General features: G+C 43.2%; 2 protein-coding genes across 2 annotated transcripts in view; both read left to right on the forward strand.

Annotated features, from left to right (window-relative positions):
* The window catches only part of LOC116328880 (FERM and PDZ domain-containing protein 4-like), an 84104-nt gene extending 75092 nt beyond the window's left edge, over positions 1–9012 (forward strand). The window contains exons 12-16 of the mRNA XM_039607388.1: positions 1693–1782; positions 1888–2070; positions 2205–2343; positions 2657–3628; positions 5129–9012. Of these exons, the coding sequence (XP_039463322.1) occupies positions 1693–1782; positions 1888–2070; positions 2205–2343; positions 2657–3628; positions 5129–8469 (4725 nt within the window). The 3' untranslated portion in view covers positions 8470–9012. The remainder of the gene's footprint in view (positions 1–1692; positions 1783–1887; positions 2071–2204; positions 2344–2656; positions 3629–5128) is intronic.
* Positions 9013–11704: 2692 nt separating this feature from the next.
* LOC116328891 lies at positions 11705–14765 on the forward strand. Its single transcript, XM_031750788.2, has 6 exons — positions 11705–12084; positions 12316–12426; positions 12609–12739; positions 12851–13012; positions 13158–13384; positions 13991–14765. Exons 1-6 carry the CDS (start codon positions 12018–12020, stop codon positions 14091–14093), a joined length of 801 nt encoding a protein of 266 aa, XP_031606648.1. The 5' UTR covers positions 11705–12017; the 3' UTR covers positions 14094–14765.
* Positions 14766–15449: the final 684 nt, after the last annotated feature.

Below are 15449 nucleotides of genomic sequence, written 5' to 3' on the forward strand. Positions count from 1 at the left end.
ACGCTGACTCAATATTATGCATGCACAAGTTTCTCCTCTAGGATACACATATTTCATACCATTTTACGACCCCACAAAACAAGTCTCATATTGCAGCCAAGCTCTTGATCATTCATTTCTGTTATTTGCTATGAAATATGATGCATATTTAGAGTCAAATTCTCAGGTTTCTAAACTAATAAATGAAACCATTTGCATCTGACAGACAAATCAAAGCAAAACCTGAACCTTTGACTCCTACAGGAAGGGGATTTAAGGGCTGTCTTGTGCTATGGGAGCATTTTGTGCTAACATTATAGGCCCAACTGTCATTATCTAAACACAAAGTGAGGCAATACCTAGAAGAATAGTGTGTCATCTGTCTAGTCTTGGATCCGTCATTTAATCCAGGGATGTTAAACTCATTTTACATGATGGGCTGTATGGAGCCCACTGTGATCTTAAGTGGGTGAGACCAGTGAAACTCCCATTTTCCAGAAGTTTAACTAAAAAAGTACAATTTTAACAGAATGTCTCAGTTTTTCTACATGATAAAGAAATGCTGTAGTAAATGAAATTACTCTGACAGCTCTGGGCTTAAAGTGCAAGAACTAAATGTGTAAAATTGTAGAAAAGGTCCTGGTACTTTATTGTAATATAAATAGTGACGTAGGCCACCTTTATCAGCAGGAAATGCTTTAAAACTTCAATTAAGCAAATACAAAAATTTTCCTAAAGCTATCCAGTGGCCTGGATTGGAGTCTTTGCTGGGCTGATTTTAGCCCCTGGGTCATATGTTTACCACCCTTGATTTAATCCATCAGAGACCTGAAGAACCAACAGTAAGGTGCAAAGGCTATGTCCACCATGATTTTTTTTTTTTTTTTTTCACAGAAATGACCCCCATTTTCCACTCCAGAACACATCATAAGCTCAAGTACAACTTCCCAAGCATGTTGAAATGTGGGCTGGGTCTCAAAAAGCACTAAGCCAGGCACAGTGCCTGTGCTTCTTTGATTTGTTACACGTCTGTACGTCATAATATACAAAGAGCCACTCTAAAGCAGGAGTGGGCAAAGAACCTGAATGCTGGCGACATCACTTATCAGCAGGATAACTGATATTACTCCAGTTCAGTTGTGCAGTTTAATCAACGTAATGCAGCTTTATGTTGTAAGTGATGAATGTAGTTGAAACACACCTAAGCTTCAGTCCATGTGCATATACACATATTCCAAGCAAGGCCAAGTGGCTCGATTAGCACTAGCTAATCATTTGTATTCACAGAGATCAGACGTTCCCATTAGCATTTTCTATGTGAGGCTAACTGCACAGTAAAATATTGCTGGACTACACTTTGGAATTAAGAGTGAAGGGATAAAACCTCAGGTCATGAATGAATGAACATTGGAGTAAAATGAAAGCAGCTGTAATTTTTGGCATCTCGAGTTTAAATCACACTCACTCTCAGCTGCAGGAGAGGCACAACTCCACAAAAGCAGGGTGTAAAGAGTGGCACTGCTGTGGAGCAGCTCTTTGGAACATTATCAGATTTAAATGACATGATGGGATATAATGGAAAATCAGCGGGCCAGATCAAAATGGTTTTAAGAGTGCTTTACATCCTGACATTAGAAGACAAATGCATGTGCTCGTGGTGAAAGCGATTTCCTTTACAGATGCTTACTAATGTACTTGCTCCTCTCTACACAGTTGACCGCTTTGCAGGCCAAGGTGCATTACCTGAGGTACCTCAGTGAACTCAGACTCTTTGGAGGGAGGGAGTTCAAATCAATACTGTTGGTAAGCTGATTTTATCCAGAAAGGCTTGTGAAAAGTTTGAGAGTAAATGTGAGTTCTTGAGCTTTTCGCTGATTTTAATTTGTTTGTTTGTTTTGAAATCCGCAGCAAGGTGAGAAACAGACAGAGGTGACGCTGTTAGTGGGTCCACGTTACGGCATCAGCCACGTCATCAATGCCCGCACAAACCTGGTGGCCCTATTGGCTGACTTCAGTCATGTGAATCGCATTGAGATCCTCACTGAGGATGAGACCAATGTCCGGCTGGAGCTGCATGTTCTGGACGTCAGGGTGAGAGCAGAGTGCAGTTGTCTTTGAAAACAAGTCCCCCTCCCACCCAAAACATTGCCTTGCATTAATTTTAGCATCTGTTGTTTTCCTTAACTATTTTTTTTCTGCACATCCTCCCTTTTTTGTTTTCACAGCCCATCACACTGATCATGGAGTCAAGTGATGCAATGAACCTGGCTTGTCTAACAGCAGGATACTATCGCCTCCTAGTGGACTCGAGAAGATCTATTTTCAGCATGGCCCACTGCAATAGCACAGGAGTGGATGACCCTAGTAAGTATGATCCATATCTGTGTGTATGTGACATAATATGGATTACAAAGCCTGGTCCCTCTAAGCCACCTGTTTAGGACAAATTGGTGGATATCTAAAGTTTCACTTGAGTAGTAGATGTTGATGCTCTGGAAAAATACTCCACATGAAACTATGAAAACTTGTTGCGAGGTCACACATTTAAAAATTGATGTTTTACAATGCTGCAAAAAACCTGCTTTGAAATAGAGCGCTTAACTGAAACAGGGCTTTAAAGTTGAATCAAAATCAAATATAAAACAGGTAAAGTGATAAAATCTTGTGTTCCTTGCAGGTCAGGAACGTGTCCTGGAGTGGCCTTACAGCACATCTTTTGGGGACAATGAGGAGCCTGGTCAAGTAGAGATCTACAGCAGAGACTCTGAGTACTCAGACAATGGGCAAAGGGAAAACAGCATTTCTCCTTACTTCCACGAACCACCAAACCCTGACAGAGACCTTGAGAACCGAAGGAGTCCGTTGCCCCCTCCTCTGCCTCCGGCTACCAGACACAAAACTCAAGACTCACCTCGGAGCGCCAAAGTGTCATTTATTTTTGAGGGGAACCCACCCCTCAATAAATTTAAGAACTTACGCTATGAAAGACTGTTAGAGAGCCCAGAGGTACCCAACCACGGACCGCCCTACTTGCACAACAACACATACTTTCAGCAACAGGACAGAGAGCCATTTCAGCACGTCTATAGTAACATCATAAGCGAGGAAAGTAGTGAGGAGCTAAGGGAACTAGTTTATCGTGGCAATACAAGCGATCCAGACGAGGATTCTTGTGAAGAAGATTCCACTGGGGGGACGCCAGTGGGTGATGAGACACATGATGGTATCCAAGGGGAGGGCCTACCCACAGTAGCCGGCAAAGCTACCTTTCTCACACTTTCCGGTTCTACGGACGACATTATCGACCTGACGTCGCTGCCTCCTCCCGAGGGCGATGATGGTGTTGACGATGATGAAGACGACACCCTGCTGCAGACGCTCAACCTTGCGATTGCAGCACCACCACCAGGCTTTCGCGACAGTTTGGATGAGGGCGTTGCACCCGAGGGAAGGCCTCTAAGCACACGTGAAAATGACGATATTCCAGTTTCACTAATCGATGCCATTCCAACGCATGGGGAGGGGGAAGGGAGCAGGGGAGGGGAGAGAGGACTGGAAAATGCGGTTATGAATACACTGCAAGCGCTGCAAGCTCTCTCGGTCTCTGAACAGAATCCTCCCCCACCACCACCCAGCAGTAACAATCCAGGTCTGTTGAATACTAATGCAGCAAAGTAATGTTTATGCCTTTATTTAGCACTGATTTTACAGCACTTTTACTTAGACTGAGCCAGTGGTTACCAACTTTTCTTCGTCTTAAATTCTCCCTCCCTAGCCCTGTCAAATGGACTTTAAACTCATTTTAAACTAGATATGAATTGCTTTCAGCTTACAATTTAGTCTTAACAATTATATATTTTGCAGTTATGGTTTGTAAACTGCATCAATCATTATCCATAACTACTAGCTTGGTCAACATTGAGTAGCAGCTAGTGGAGTAATTCAAACATTAATCCACTAGTTTTAGTTACAGTTCCACTTAACCTTCAACATCCATTTAAGCTGTTAATTATGTTTACTGATACTTTAAAAAGCGTAACTATTACTTGTTGCTAAAAGTTTCATATGTTCATCTTCTGTTTTAGCTCAGTTTCAACTGCTGGCTACACATTTAGCTAATTAAGGTTTTGCAGACCAGTGACCACGTGACATGAACTTGCCCACCATTTTGGATGTGTGACAACCATGATGACACTGTGGGATCAAGCATGTAAGATCCCAGTCGCAAAGGTCTAAAGACTGGTCCAACCCTCTGAAAACCACCGATTATGAGGAAAAAATTTATATTCTCAACTGGTCACAAGGAGCTGCTGGCAGTCCAGTTAATGGCAGTCTCTGAGAAAATTATTGCTCAAGTCCTAGTCACGCAAGCCTACAGACTGATCAATGACCTCTTGGCATCCACCTGTCACTAAGGAAAAATGCATATTCCCCAACTAGTTGGCAAAAACAAATATCTAGTTATGTCAGTCTAGGTTCCCAGTCATCCAGGGCATAGTAGTCTTGAGAGCTTGAAAAAGAAGACAACTGGACAGTTTCATTAGTTCTTAAAAATGATGGAGTGTCAACCTTCAGCGACCCCAATATGTTGCCTCAGTGACCTCCATAGGCCACATGATGGATTGGGGCAAGGTCTTTCACCCATAACCCCATGTGATGATAATTACTCATGCCCTTTTTCATACCTCAGCTCATGTGATGACTCATATGATCTACAGTGCTCAGGACTACTTCCAAAGGGGACAAGTCCCACTAGGGGTTAAATACCTGAGACTCTACACCATTTTATAGAACTCAGAAAGGTTCTTGGATGAGAGGTGAAACATCTTCACAAACCTAAAGAAGTACAGTTGCCTTCTTTTTCAAGCTCTCAAGACATTTAGCTAGGTATTTCGACAGTTAGCCATACCTTTGCTTAAAAATTAAAAATCAATCATATTCCTATTTTCAGACATCTATGTCAATTTCTAGTATATTTAGCTTGCATTTTATTTTTTGTAACGATAATTTTAGCTACTACATCAAACTACTTCAGCCATTTTCCTTACTTTTTGACCACTACGTATCTATTTACATCATATATCAGTGCAAACTATTTTAAATGTTTTACCATTTGCTTGCTTTTTTGCTTTGATCTCTTATCATCTAGGTGTTTATATATCTCATGGCTTTAGTCCAGAGTCATCCTCAGACTCTGGTAATGAGACCAACTCCTCAGAGATGACTGAGATCTCTGAACTAGCTGCTACTCACCGACTGAGTGAGAGCCACATGCGTCTTCTGGTGGCCACAAGGGAAGGATACCAACCTTTACTTGAAGAAAAAACTGAATTCCCTGTCTCCCCCAGTACAGGAGGAACAATACAAAAGAAACCTCGCAGTCCAACACGACACCTTCAGCCTCCAGCAGTTCCTCCAAGACGGAGCCCCCAGTTAAGCACCACATCATCACGGCCGGACAGCTCAGAAGTAAGGCCCCAGACTAATCTCTCAGCCACTCTTCAGCGCCCAAGCTCCACCACACCGGGAGGCAAGCACCATAAAAAATCAGCAGACTCCAGCGGAAAGTATAATACCTTCAGCACAAGGGAAGGATATCGAGGAGAGAGCATTGGGAGCCGCAGCCATCTTGACTTGGACCAGCGCACCTCATTCTGCGAACGAGAGGACAGCCAAAGAAGGCAGAATTCTTTTTTAGCAGAAAACTCTGTAGCCGAGAGCCATGGAGTCAACAGCCTCCCTCGTGACCATCATAGAAGTCCCCGCCCTTCCTCCGTTATCTCTGACCGCTTCTCAGATGTTGTCAACTTGGGGGGCTGTGATGCAGATAATGGAGCTTCAGCTGTTGAGCAAGATGAACATCTAGTTGTAGCATCGTTGCTATCCCCAACCAAAAAATCTAGATCAGGGGGATCAGACCAGGGATCAGACATACAGAGTGACCATCAGCCCATTTCAAGACAACAGAGTGTAGCCCGGCTGTGTGAATACCATCTAGCAAAAAGGATTTCAAATCTGCAAGGAGAAGCACACAGTTCACTGCAGGGTTCTCTGTGCTCATCACTGGATGCTGGTGGCAGCACGAACAGTAGCGTTTGTGCTACCCCAAATGATTCGCCCCTTGGCCTTGGTGCCATTGAATCAAAACACCACCATCTGCAAAGGCACCCGCTTTCTAGTTCCTCCTCCTCGTTACTCAGGGTGTTAAACTACGAAGATAACAAACCCGGAACCCCCTTTGGCACCGCTGCCCAGAGTACTCAGGGAAAAGACCTCCACCCTCATGCAGATCCTGCCCTCCTTCGGAAAATGCTGCCCAATATTCACCAACCTTCCCCTGGGTCAGAACCGGGCCGGCCGTCCTCAGCCACACCATCTAAGCATAAAGACCCCTTAGGAAATAAGCGACTCCAGAATGATCAACATGCTAAACAACAGGCCTGTCTGAAAGGGCTGAACCAGAAGGAAGGCAGCGAGGCCTACAGGCAACTGATTAACTATCTAACAGTCAGCCAGATGCATCAGGGAGGGAAGTTGCAGAGTGCGGGCATGGGAGGAGGAGTTAAAAAGGACACAAGGCGTTTTATTACTAGCAATCCCCAGCTTGTTGAAATGGTTAAAAATAGGGGGAACACCATCGCTCGCTGCCCGTGTATGCCTTCATCTATATCATCTCCATTCCTCAGCCCAAATTTAGTTAACCCTAATACTGCTGCCATGCAGGCAGCAAACAAAAATGCACGGTCATACTATTCTGCAACACTTCCTGCCAAACTCAAGAGAAGTCCTGACATGCATGCTCAGAGAAGGAATGAGACTTTAGATTTCAGGAAAGCTACTTCTGAGAGGAGGAGCTCCTTTTCTGGTCTAGAAAGTGAGCTAGAAAGGAGTGGTCTGGACCCAGAGCACTTTCTGTCCCTCTATAAGAGAGAGGGCTGTAACAGCCGCGACGGAGGACTTGCTACAGGCGGAAACCGTGAGGGGGGAGGTACCACTAGCCGTCATCCACCTCGATCAAGAAGCCAAGCTAGCAGCACAGAGGAATGGTTCAGATCAGACCTGAAGTCAAAGTATGCAGTTCGTCAGTCCCGCCCTAACGAGTCTCTTTGTTTCTCTGCTGCCCCTAGTGGTCAAAGAGTAGACCTCAACACTATCTCACTAGGAAGGGGAGACCACCCTTCAGCTTTTGTCAGGCAGGCATCAGCTGGTCCAAGAGCTTGCATTACATCTCCAACACCCAATCCCCAGAATCCACCTCCCCCACCACCTCCTTCTTTTTCCCAGCCTGTTCAAGTCAACACTAGTTCCAGCAACTCAGGATGCACACAGGACCCCAATCATTCCGTCCAGTCCCGGCAGAGTCAGAACCACATTCAGGCTGTCACCCCGACGCTACCACACACAGATCCCTTCAGTAGCCTGCAACGGGGCCGGGAGCTTAAAAGGAGCTCTAGCAATGTAACTGCAAGTTCTGGTAGTGTTGAAGCTCTATTTGAGAAGCCCACCCGAAGCCGGAGCCAGCAGCCCCTGTCACTGTCTCTGCCCCCGCAAGGTGACACCAAAGTCCAGCGGAGACCAACTAGGAAGAGGCTCTCCAAGAGCTACTCCCAAGGCTCTGTATCTTCCCACACCACGTGCTGGTCCACAGGCAGTAGGGTAGACAGTAGAAGGGCATCAGTGGCTTTTCCATTGCAGAAAGATGCAAAACAAATGAAGGGCTCTCAAAAACTGGACACAAGTCCCTGGAGATGTAATGGGCCCTTTAGCTACTGTTTCTTTAAACGTAAGAGTGAGGGCGAAGAGGATGAGATCGAATGGGAGAGGCCCAGACGAAGTCGCAGTGGACCCGATTTCGAGGATGACGGTGCTGCTTCAGCCATATTCCCCTGCGGTTCCGCACTGGACGCTGCTGGCGAGCAGCTGTATGGTGAGGTCCTTAATAACATGAGCTTCAGTGACCGACTAGCACGAATCAACGCCCTCAAAGACCGCATGTACGGTTTCCCTTCCGGCTTCACTGATGCCCGCCGCGATGCCAGCGAGCTCATCGCATTAGTGAGATCCAGCATAGGTCGCTGTGAGCGCGGCATCCAGATGCCTAACCAGGATGTATCACAGTATAAACAGCTCCTCTCCGTTGAGTCAAAAGAATTAGGCCGGGCATGCCGGAGGATGGCACAGGCCCACAGCAGTCCAGAGGAAATGCTGCTAGCCGTGACTTGTAGCTTTCAGGTGCTATGTTGTCTCTGCGAAGCTTGCATGTGTCTGGTTAGGGGACTCGGAGCCTCAGCCTCACACCAACAGAGAGAAGTCGTGGCAAAGGTTGACGAGGTTGTTATGAACTATATCTGTTTGCTCAAAGCAGCTGAGGCTGCCACTGTTGGAGCGCCAGGGGAGCACAGCATGAAAGCCCTGGTCCGCCACTCTAGTACCATGTCAGCCATTGCTAACGCACTCACCCGCTCCCTTAAAACGCTGCTTAGCAAGTAGAGGCTACTCCTTATAATTTATAGTGTGGCCTCTGCTGTCAGCGGGAGTATGTCTTTAAGCGTCTTGTCGTCTTTGAGTCAGCTGTAAGAGTTATGTATTTTTCATAAAGGTTTAGAGCTGTCTCCATATCAAAGTTTAAAAAGCAAAAGGCAGGAGTTAGACTAAACATTAAAGTTACATAACACTCATAATGAATAGATGTATAAGATGCTTAAAGAGCCCTCTGACTGCACTTGCTTTTTTTTTCTGATGACAATATTGTAATGCATATTTACAAAGCCATACTGTCACAGACCTTTGTAATATGATATGTACCTAATAGAAATTATACCCTTTTAAGTGTGCATTATGTAAGTTATTTAGAAAATGTGTATATAATGTACATAATTAATTATCAAATTTACTGTAGCAGTTTCAAGAAGCCATCGAGTATTCAGTTTAATTTGCTTTGATAGTGTGCAGGGCTAGAGGTGACTTCACTTTCAGTTCAATCAGTTCACGAGTGGCAGCTTTACAATAACTGTATTTATTTTAAAAGAAAATGTACCTCTAGAAATGTAAGTAAAAAAAAAAAAGTTTCATTGTCAGTCGAGTGAGGAAGCAGTATAGTTATATTTACATGCTCTAAAATGACTGTGTAACAGTGAGCTGATTTTAACCAATTACATTATGATGCTTGTTTTTCTTTCTTTGGTTTTATTTTACAAGATGACTGGAAAATTCAGTAAAAGTGTTGAACATACAGGTTACACTAAAAATTGCACTTCATTCACACAACCGCTTTGTATTCTACCACTTAGATTATTTTGTTATATATATATTTAAAAAAAGAAATATATTATTTCCCCCAACATCAAATATTATCAAATAAATATATATATATATATAACTTAGCAAAGTTTAAAGACATATTTCAGATTGAGCACACTGTGTGGATTATATCCGATTATTTTTTAGTTTGTTTTTTTATTACCATCGCTTTTGGAATGAGTTTTGTGCGTGAATGATTTACTAAACCACGCTGTGTATCAAGATGTGGTTGTGTCTCTCAACAAAGAAGAAATCACTGCTTTTTTTTCAGCAACCCACCAACCTATTAAAAGATATTTTGCAGAAAAACTTGTCTTATTCCATGCATCTTTTGGTTTGAATGAGTTACTACACCATGCAATCATGCTGTGATTTGTTTTGTAAAGTTTGCCATCCTAAAATCAACAGCCAGTCATTTTAAAGTCTGTCTCATAAAAGGTACTGTCTGTCAGTTTACAGGTGATATATTGGGGGATATATTAAAACACCCACCTTTTTAAACTGACAGCGAAATGTGAATCTATATAAACTAATGTCTAGTGTAAAACTACTCATTTTCCTGATATTTCTGTCACACAGTGGAAATTTTAAGTTGTCTTTTCACAGTAATATTTCAGTTTTTATATCAGTTGAAGAGCTATGGATTTGGCGTTAAAGCGTATTGCTATATATAACAGGTAATTTGACATACATGCATCAACAATCTACTGGTACGTCTTGATGCATTCTTTTGGAAATCTACTGGTACAGACAGAAGAGGATGCTAGGGATAGGGTGAATGGATGCAGATAGTTTGCCGTGTTGACCCTTAAGGGGAGGAGCCAAAAGAAGAAGAAGAGGAGTGACATGTTGATGCATCCTCAATCATCCACGTAAGTAAATCTCCAAAAGTTGATTCTGTTCCAGGGAGGAACGCTGGTTTGAGCGGGGAGTCAAGGAGGCCATTTACGTGAAAAGGGAAAGACCATCTCTGAATCGAGGAGGGGGCCTAAGGGTACATCTTTCACCATCATACAATGCTGTGGTTGCAGCTATTCCCCAACTCTCTGTGAATGGTACTCATGGCCATTGATCAGTGGGTTTTGGTCAGTGATTGTTGATCAATGGTCATGAGAATTTGCATAATTATGATGAAGGAACTGACCTCCCAGCCCATTGTTCCTTCAGTGGTGCTAGTTTCAGTCATTATGCAAATGTACTGTTTATAAGATTGGGGAAACCTGCAGTCAGCTGAGACTGAAGAAGTCACTTGGATGAGTGACGAAATGTTTTTCCCACTGAAAACGCCATGTCCCGATGAACAGAATCAACTTTTGGAGAAGAGGAGAGATAGTTTCATCCTGCTGAGACAGACGGACCTTCCAGCAGAGAACCCAGGTTAATGTGCCTGCAGTATCCTTCTAGTCCAGTTTGACTTTGGGCAAAAGCAGCCTAGTAGCATTAAAATGAAAAGACATTCCAAGTATAGTTTAGCTAGTTTTAAAACTACAAATCTGGTTATTGTAACTGTAACTGTAAGGTAAGAAATTAAGTATCTAACTACTTCTGATGATCATACACACTCCTGATTGAAGAGATCTCTGCTAACCAAGTGTCTCTATTAGAACCCCATAAGAACAGCTGATGTTATCAGTATTGACCCATAAACGGAAATTAAAAAGTAAAGAAGAGACAGGAGAAAGACTCTTCAAACATATTGTGAGCGTTGACCCCAATTGTTGCATAATTTGTCCACCAGAGGTCACTCTGCAACTTCCTAGTTGGGAATACAAGTTTGTAATACTACAAAAACAACAACCAGGCGATCAGTAGGTAAATAGCTACAGATAAAGAACAGTCGGGAAATCTACTTGTGTTTTGTGTGTTTGAAAGAAAAAGAAAAACGGCCAATATATTGGAGTATTCAATTTTTAAATCACCAAATTTCGGCATTAATGTCAGTCTTAAAAACCTTATTTTGTTTGGACTATAGTCTCTGTAACCATATGTCTGTGTGTAAGAGCAGAGGTATGACATTTAAAAATACCAATAACAATAATAACCAAATGAACGTTCGGGGTCGCCATGCAAAACTATCTCCATATCAAATGTTCAAATCTGCAGGATTCTTACAGGCCTACAAGTAAGCATTGCCTCACATATACTATATGTACTGCACCTCCTGTCTCCGTCCATGGCAGAGATGTATCATGCACGCGGGTCTCAAGCCATGCAGTTTACTACCTAAAGGGCTCTGGGTTCAGCCACCGCTGGCAGTTCGTTCACGTGATGTTTTCCCAGGGAACCAAAGAGAAGTAGAGAAGAGTACGTGCAGGACGGGGAAGTATGTTTTATTTGCATACTGGGCGCCTGTTCTGAGCATGTCGTGACGTCTAACCAATCAGGTCAGCGAATCCCGCAAACCACGCCCGCGCGGTAACTCGTGTCGCGCGCTTCACAATCAGCATTGTACTAGTGTGCAAGTGAAAGAACCAAAAGTTACAAGCGTCTGTTTGTCACCGTTTCAGCAGGGTTACCTGACAGGAGGACTTTTTGTGTAGCAAGTTGAACTCAGGCAGAGCTCAAAAAACTGCGAGGACGTCTTCGGAACAAGCTCGTGGCTGCCGAGTTTAAACTGCTACCAGCTTGGAGAAGTTATTGTTCGCCACTCCGTGGGGTTTAAATTTCGGCTAACAGAAGCGCCCCAGGCCGAAGCAGGTTGTAAGCTCTGCGTGTTATAAACCTTAAGTTAGGTCGCAATGGCAGCTGTGTGCCAGCCACGACGGGCCTTGGTGGAAATACCTGCTCCACAGCCCAAAATTGCCGGTGAGTTTTTAGATTTTCATTTAACATGTTTAACTTGTTGTTTGGAGAGAGGCGCCACCGTGCTCGAGCTGTCGAGGCGCTCGCGCCCACTACGTGTTGATAACAGCGCCAAATTTAAAAAATATATATATATATATTAAAAGTATTTCTGGTAGTTTCGTAATATCTTGAGTGTAAAATTATGTTAAATATTTTAACAAAGCAACTTTAAAAATATTCAATTTTTTACAGCTCGAATGAGGAGGTCCTACTTGGAAATATTAAGTTCACGTATGGTCCCGACCCCGTCCCCACTTCCCAGAGGAAGAAACACAGCCGCAAACACAAAGCGTATGCAGTCATGTAAGTTCCGCTGTTAAACTTAAATTAATTGTCGCTATACTTGCTGAGCTGATATGCGGTTGATTTTGTGATCTGACCTTATAGGAAGCTACATGGCTAAAAAAACCAAACAAAACCCAAAACAAAACGTGCTTGAAAGGGAGTTAAGGGCTAACTTGGTTTGGTGTTCCCTTGTTTTGCAGTGGACTTGGCAGTTGGTGGGGCGTGGAGAGGAAGGCTAGAGGAGCAGTGCGAGAAGATGGACGAGCACCACACACCGCTCTCCAAACAGCAGCTTGTGCAGCTCATTAGATCCCTCATCTTGGTCGAACAGGTATTCATCAGTGGACAATTGAACTTATAGTAAAGCTAATGCGGCAGTGTTTTTGAAGAAACGCTGTGATTGACATAACTTAACAAAGCATGCGTTCCCGTTGTACCCTAGAGCCAAGAGCCCAGGATCATGGCTTCAGACCTGAAGTATCTACAGGAAGACCTGCAGCTAAAGAAGGCCAATGTTTACAGGTCCATACCTTACTCACGGTTTGGATCCAACAGGGACGCTCACTGCTACAGAAAGGCATACCCTCACCTGGTGGCATTCAAAGTGAGTCTTTGTCATGCACAGTTGTGTTTTTAGGCTTTTAAAAGTTGGTTCTTTAAGGCTACTATTTGTGTCCAATGGAGATCTCCTTATGCTATTCTTAAGTACATTTATGTCACATTAAACACCTCCTCGTCTTCCACCTCAGGTTTCATGTCAGGAGTGGGGTCAAGTTCTGCTCAGGAACAAAGATTGGGACGCCGTGTTGGAGCACTCGCTGATGGCGTGGCGTTACACCAGCGAGCTGCCGCAGTGGGACACTGCAAGCCACAACGCCCTTCGAGAGCAGTGTTACAGCATCCTGGCGACTCACAGCCTCACCGCTCTCCAGCACTATTCCCCCGAACCCAACAGAGGACGCGAGCTACTCAGAAGGTAACACTCATTTTGCTCTGATGCGGGATGCCACGGCACCCACCCTTCCTTGTAGTGAGGTTTAGGCAGCGCTACACCAGAGGATTGCACTATAAACACCTCAGTTTGGTTAGTACATAATACTTGTACATGCATGTGGGTGGTGTTTATATACACCAACGGCTTTCCACAACCTCTCTGCTGATGGGCTGGCAACAAACTATTGACTTGAATATCAAGTTTAAGCAAAGCATCATGGACATCCTACTAAAGTCTGCCACCTGTTGAGTGCAAGTTTACACACCTTTCAACACCGATCCACAGATCACAAATGTGTTTGCCTCTCCACTTTCTTCCATACGCCTGTCAGTCAGTTTAGCAGCTAAAGTGAGTTGAGCTTCACTTTGTGTTCTGAGATTGTTGCTAACATTTGCTAATGTTCTGTTGGCACTATGTAGACTCTCAATAAACTTGGCAGCCAAAAAGCTTTTATTTATAGATTTAAGATTATTTTTAGAGCAAAAATATATATATATATATATATCAGGAAAGTTATTAGTGCAAGTGTGACTAGATGCTTTTGGATCAACCCTAACTAACAGATGGCTCTAATCTTTTTGTCTCTAGACTGAAGATGGCTCAGCTGTATAGCCAATCAATTGTTCCCTGCATACAGGAGTTGCAGAGGATAATGGAATGTCTTGATGACTCGTCCATGGATACAAAATGAAAGGAGAAACCGGCAAAAGAGTGCGAATTGTGGATGACCAAAAAAAGGCAAAAACGTGCTTTATGTGTGGTGATGGGCCAGGAACATTGAACACATTAGTGTTTGTGTAAAACCACTACAATATTCTTCCAAAGGGCACGGTGGCAAGTGCAAAATGAACAAAATGAATAATGCAGGCTTCAAAGGGTAATAAATAACACTTCCTAAATGGCTGAAAATGGCATTTTAACAGCATGTGGAAAGTGTTATTTTAGGAGTTGTTGCACTGCACAATGGCAGGGTATTAATTAATGTAACATTTTGTTCATACATTACCAGCCTATATGAAAATGGAGAAGGAGCATTTACATTCTGAAAAGCATTCAGTTGGTGCTTACTGTTAAAATGTTTGTATGCTTTTAGACATCATATAGTTTAGTCTGTGTCGATGGCTGAAATATAAAAAGTATGAAATTTGTCCCGCTTGTTTTTGCAGGGTTGTGTGTATATATGTTCTTGTTACTGTTTACATTACTTGAAGCTGTGGCCTTTGTCTTAGACTATAGTAATCTGTCTTGTGTATCTTGTGTGTACAGATACTCATCTGTCAATGATTGCACTGTTGTTTGTCCTGAAAACTTGAACAATTTTGATAAGACTCCTAATTTAATTAAAGACGTTCTTTAAACTGCACTCATGTGTCTTTGTTCTGTGCGAGTGCTTTGCATGCATGCCAAGCACTGTGAACGACTGGAGAATTTGAGGACAGTGCTGTTTTCATGTAGTAACTCTGAAGTTTCTAAGTGTGATTTTTTTTGTTTGGTTTTTTTTGTAGGAAAACTGTCAATAGACTGTAATGGTTTTTCCAACCGCTCTGTTTCTATGCTCACAGTTTTATCTAAAATAGATCATAGGCTGTGGCTTCCAGGCTCCGAGAGTTGATTTGTATTGTTCAATTTGTAAAGTTACTTGATTGGAAACTCCCGTTTCTCAAAGATAGGCCATTACAGCAGATTAATTGATCAATAAGTTGATCGTAAGTCTATCTTGGCACTGTCAGAGTTGTTGTGCTCTTTGATTTCCCATTTTGTACCACTAGGTGGAGCCCACGTAGCACGATTCTCACAGGTGTTTGTGTTTCCAGTCAGGCTTGTGACTTCAGAGGAGAGGCAATATTAATGCCACTGGAGAAACAGCTGTTGCCATGGCACTCTGTAAAGTGAATATTAAATAATTTTAAATGCTATTTAGGGTTCGAGATAATGAATGGGCGGATGATAGGGTGAGAGGCTGCTGGATGACGAGCAGACTTCCTGCTGCAGCAACATTATTTCTCTTTGGAGAGTTGGATCTCCTGTTATATCTTCAGCTTTTGTA

This window comes from Oreochromis aureus, linkage group 23 (genome assembly GCF_013358895.1).
Source record: "Oreochromis aureus strain Israel breed Guangdong linkage group 23, ZZ_aureus, whole genome shotgun sequence".
Taxonomy (NCBI): Eukaryota; Metazoa; Chordata; class Actinopteri; order Cichliformes; family Cichlidae; genus Oreochromis; species Oreochromis aureus.

Coding starts and splice junctions, on each gene's coding strand:
- LOC116328891 (XM_031750788.2), top strand. CDS start 12,018: ATGGCAGCTGTGTGCCAGCCACGACGGGCCTTGGTGGAAATACCTGCT. Junction 12,427..12,608: donor CACAAAGCGTATGCAGTCAT/GTAAGTTCCGCT, acceptor CTTGTTTTGCAG/TGGACTTGGCAGTTGGTGGG. Junction 13,013..13,157: donor CTCACCTGGTGGCATTCAAA/GTGAGTCTTTGT, acceptor CTTCCACCTCAG/GTTTCATGTCAGGAGTGGGG.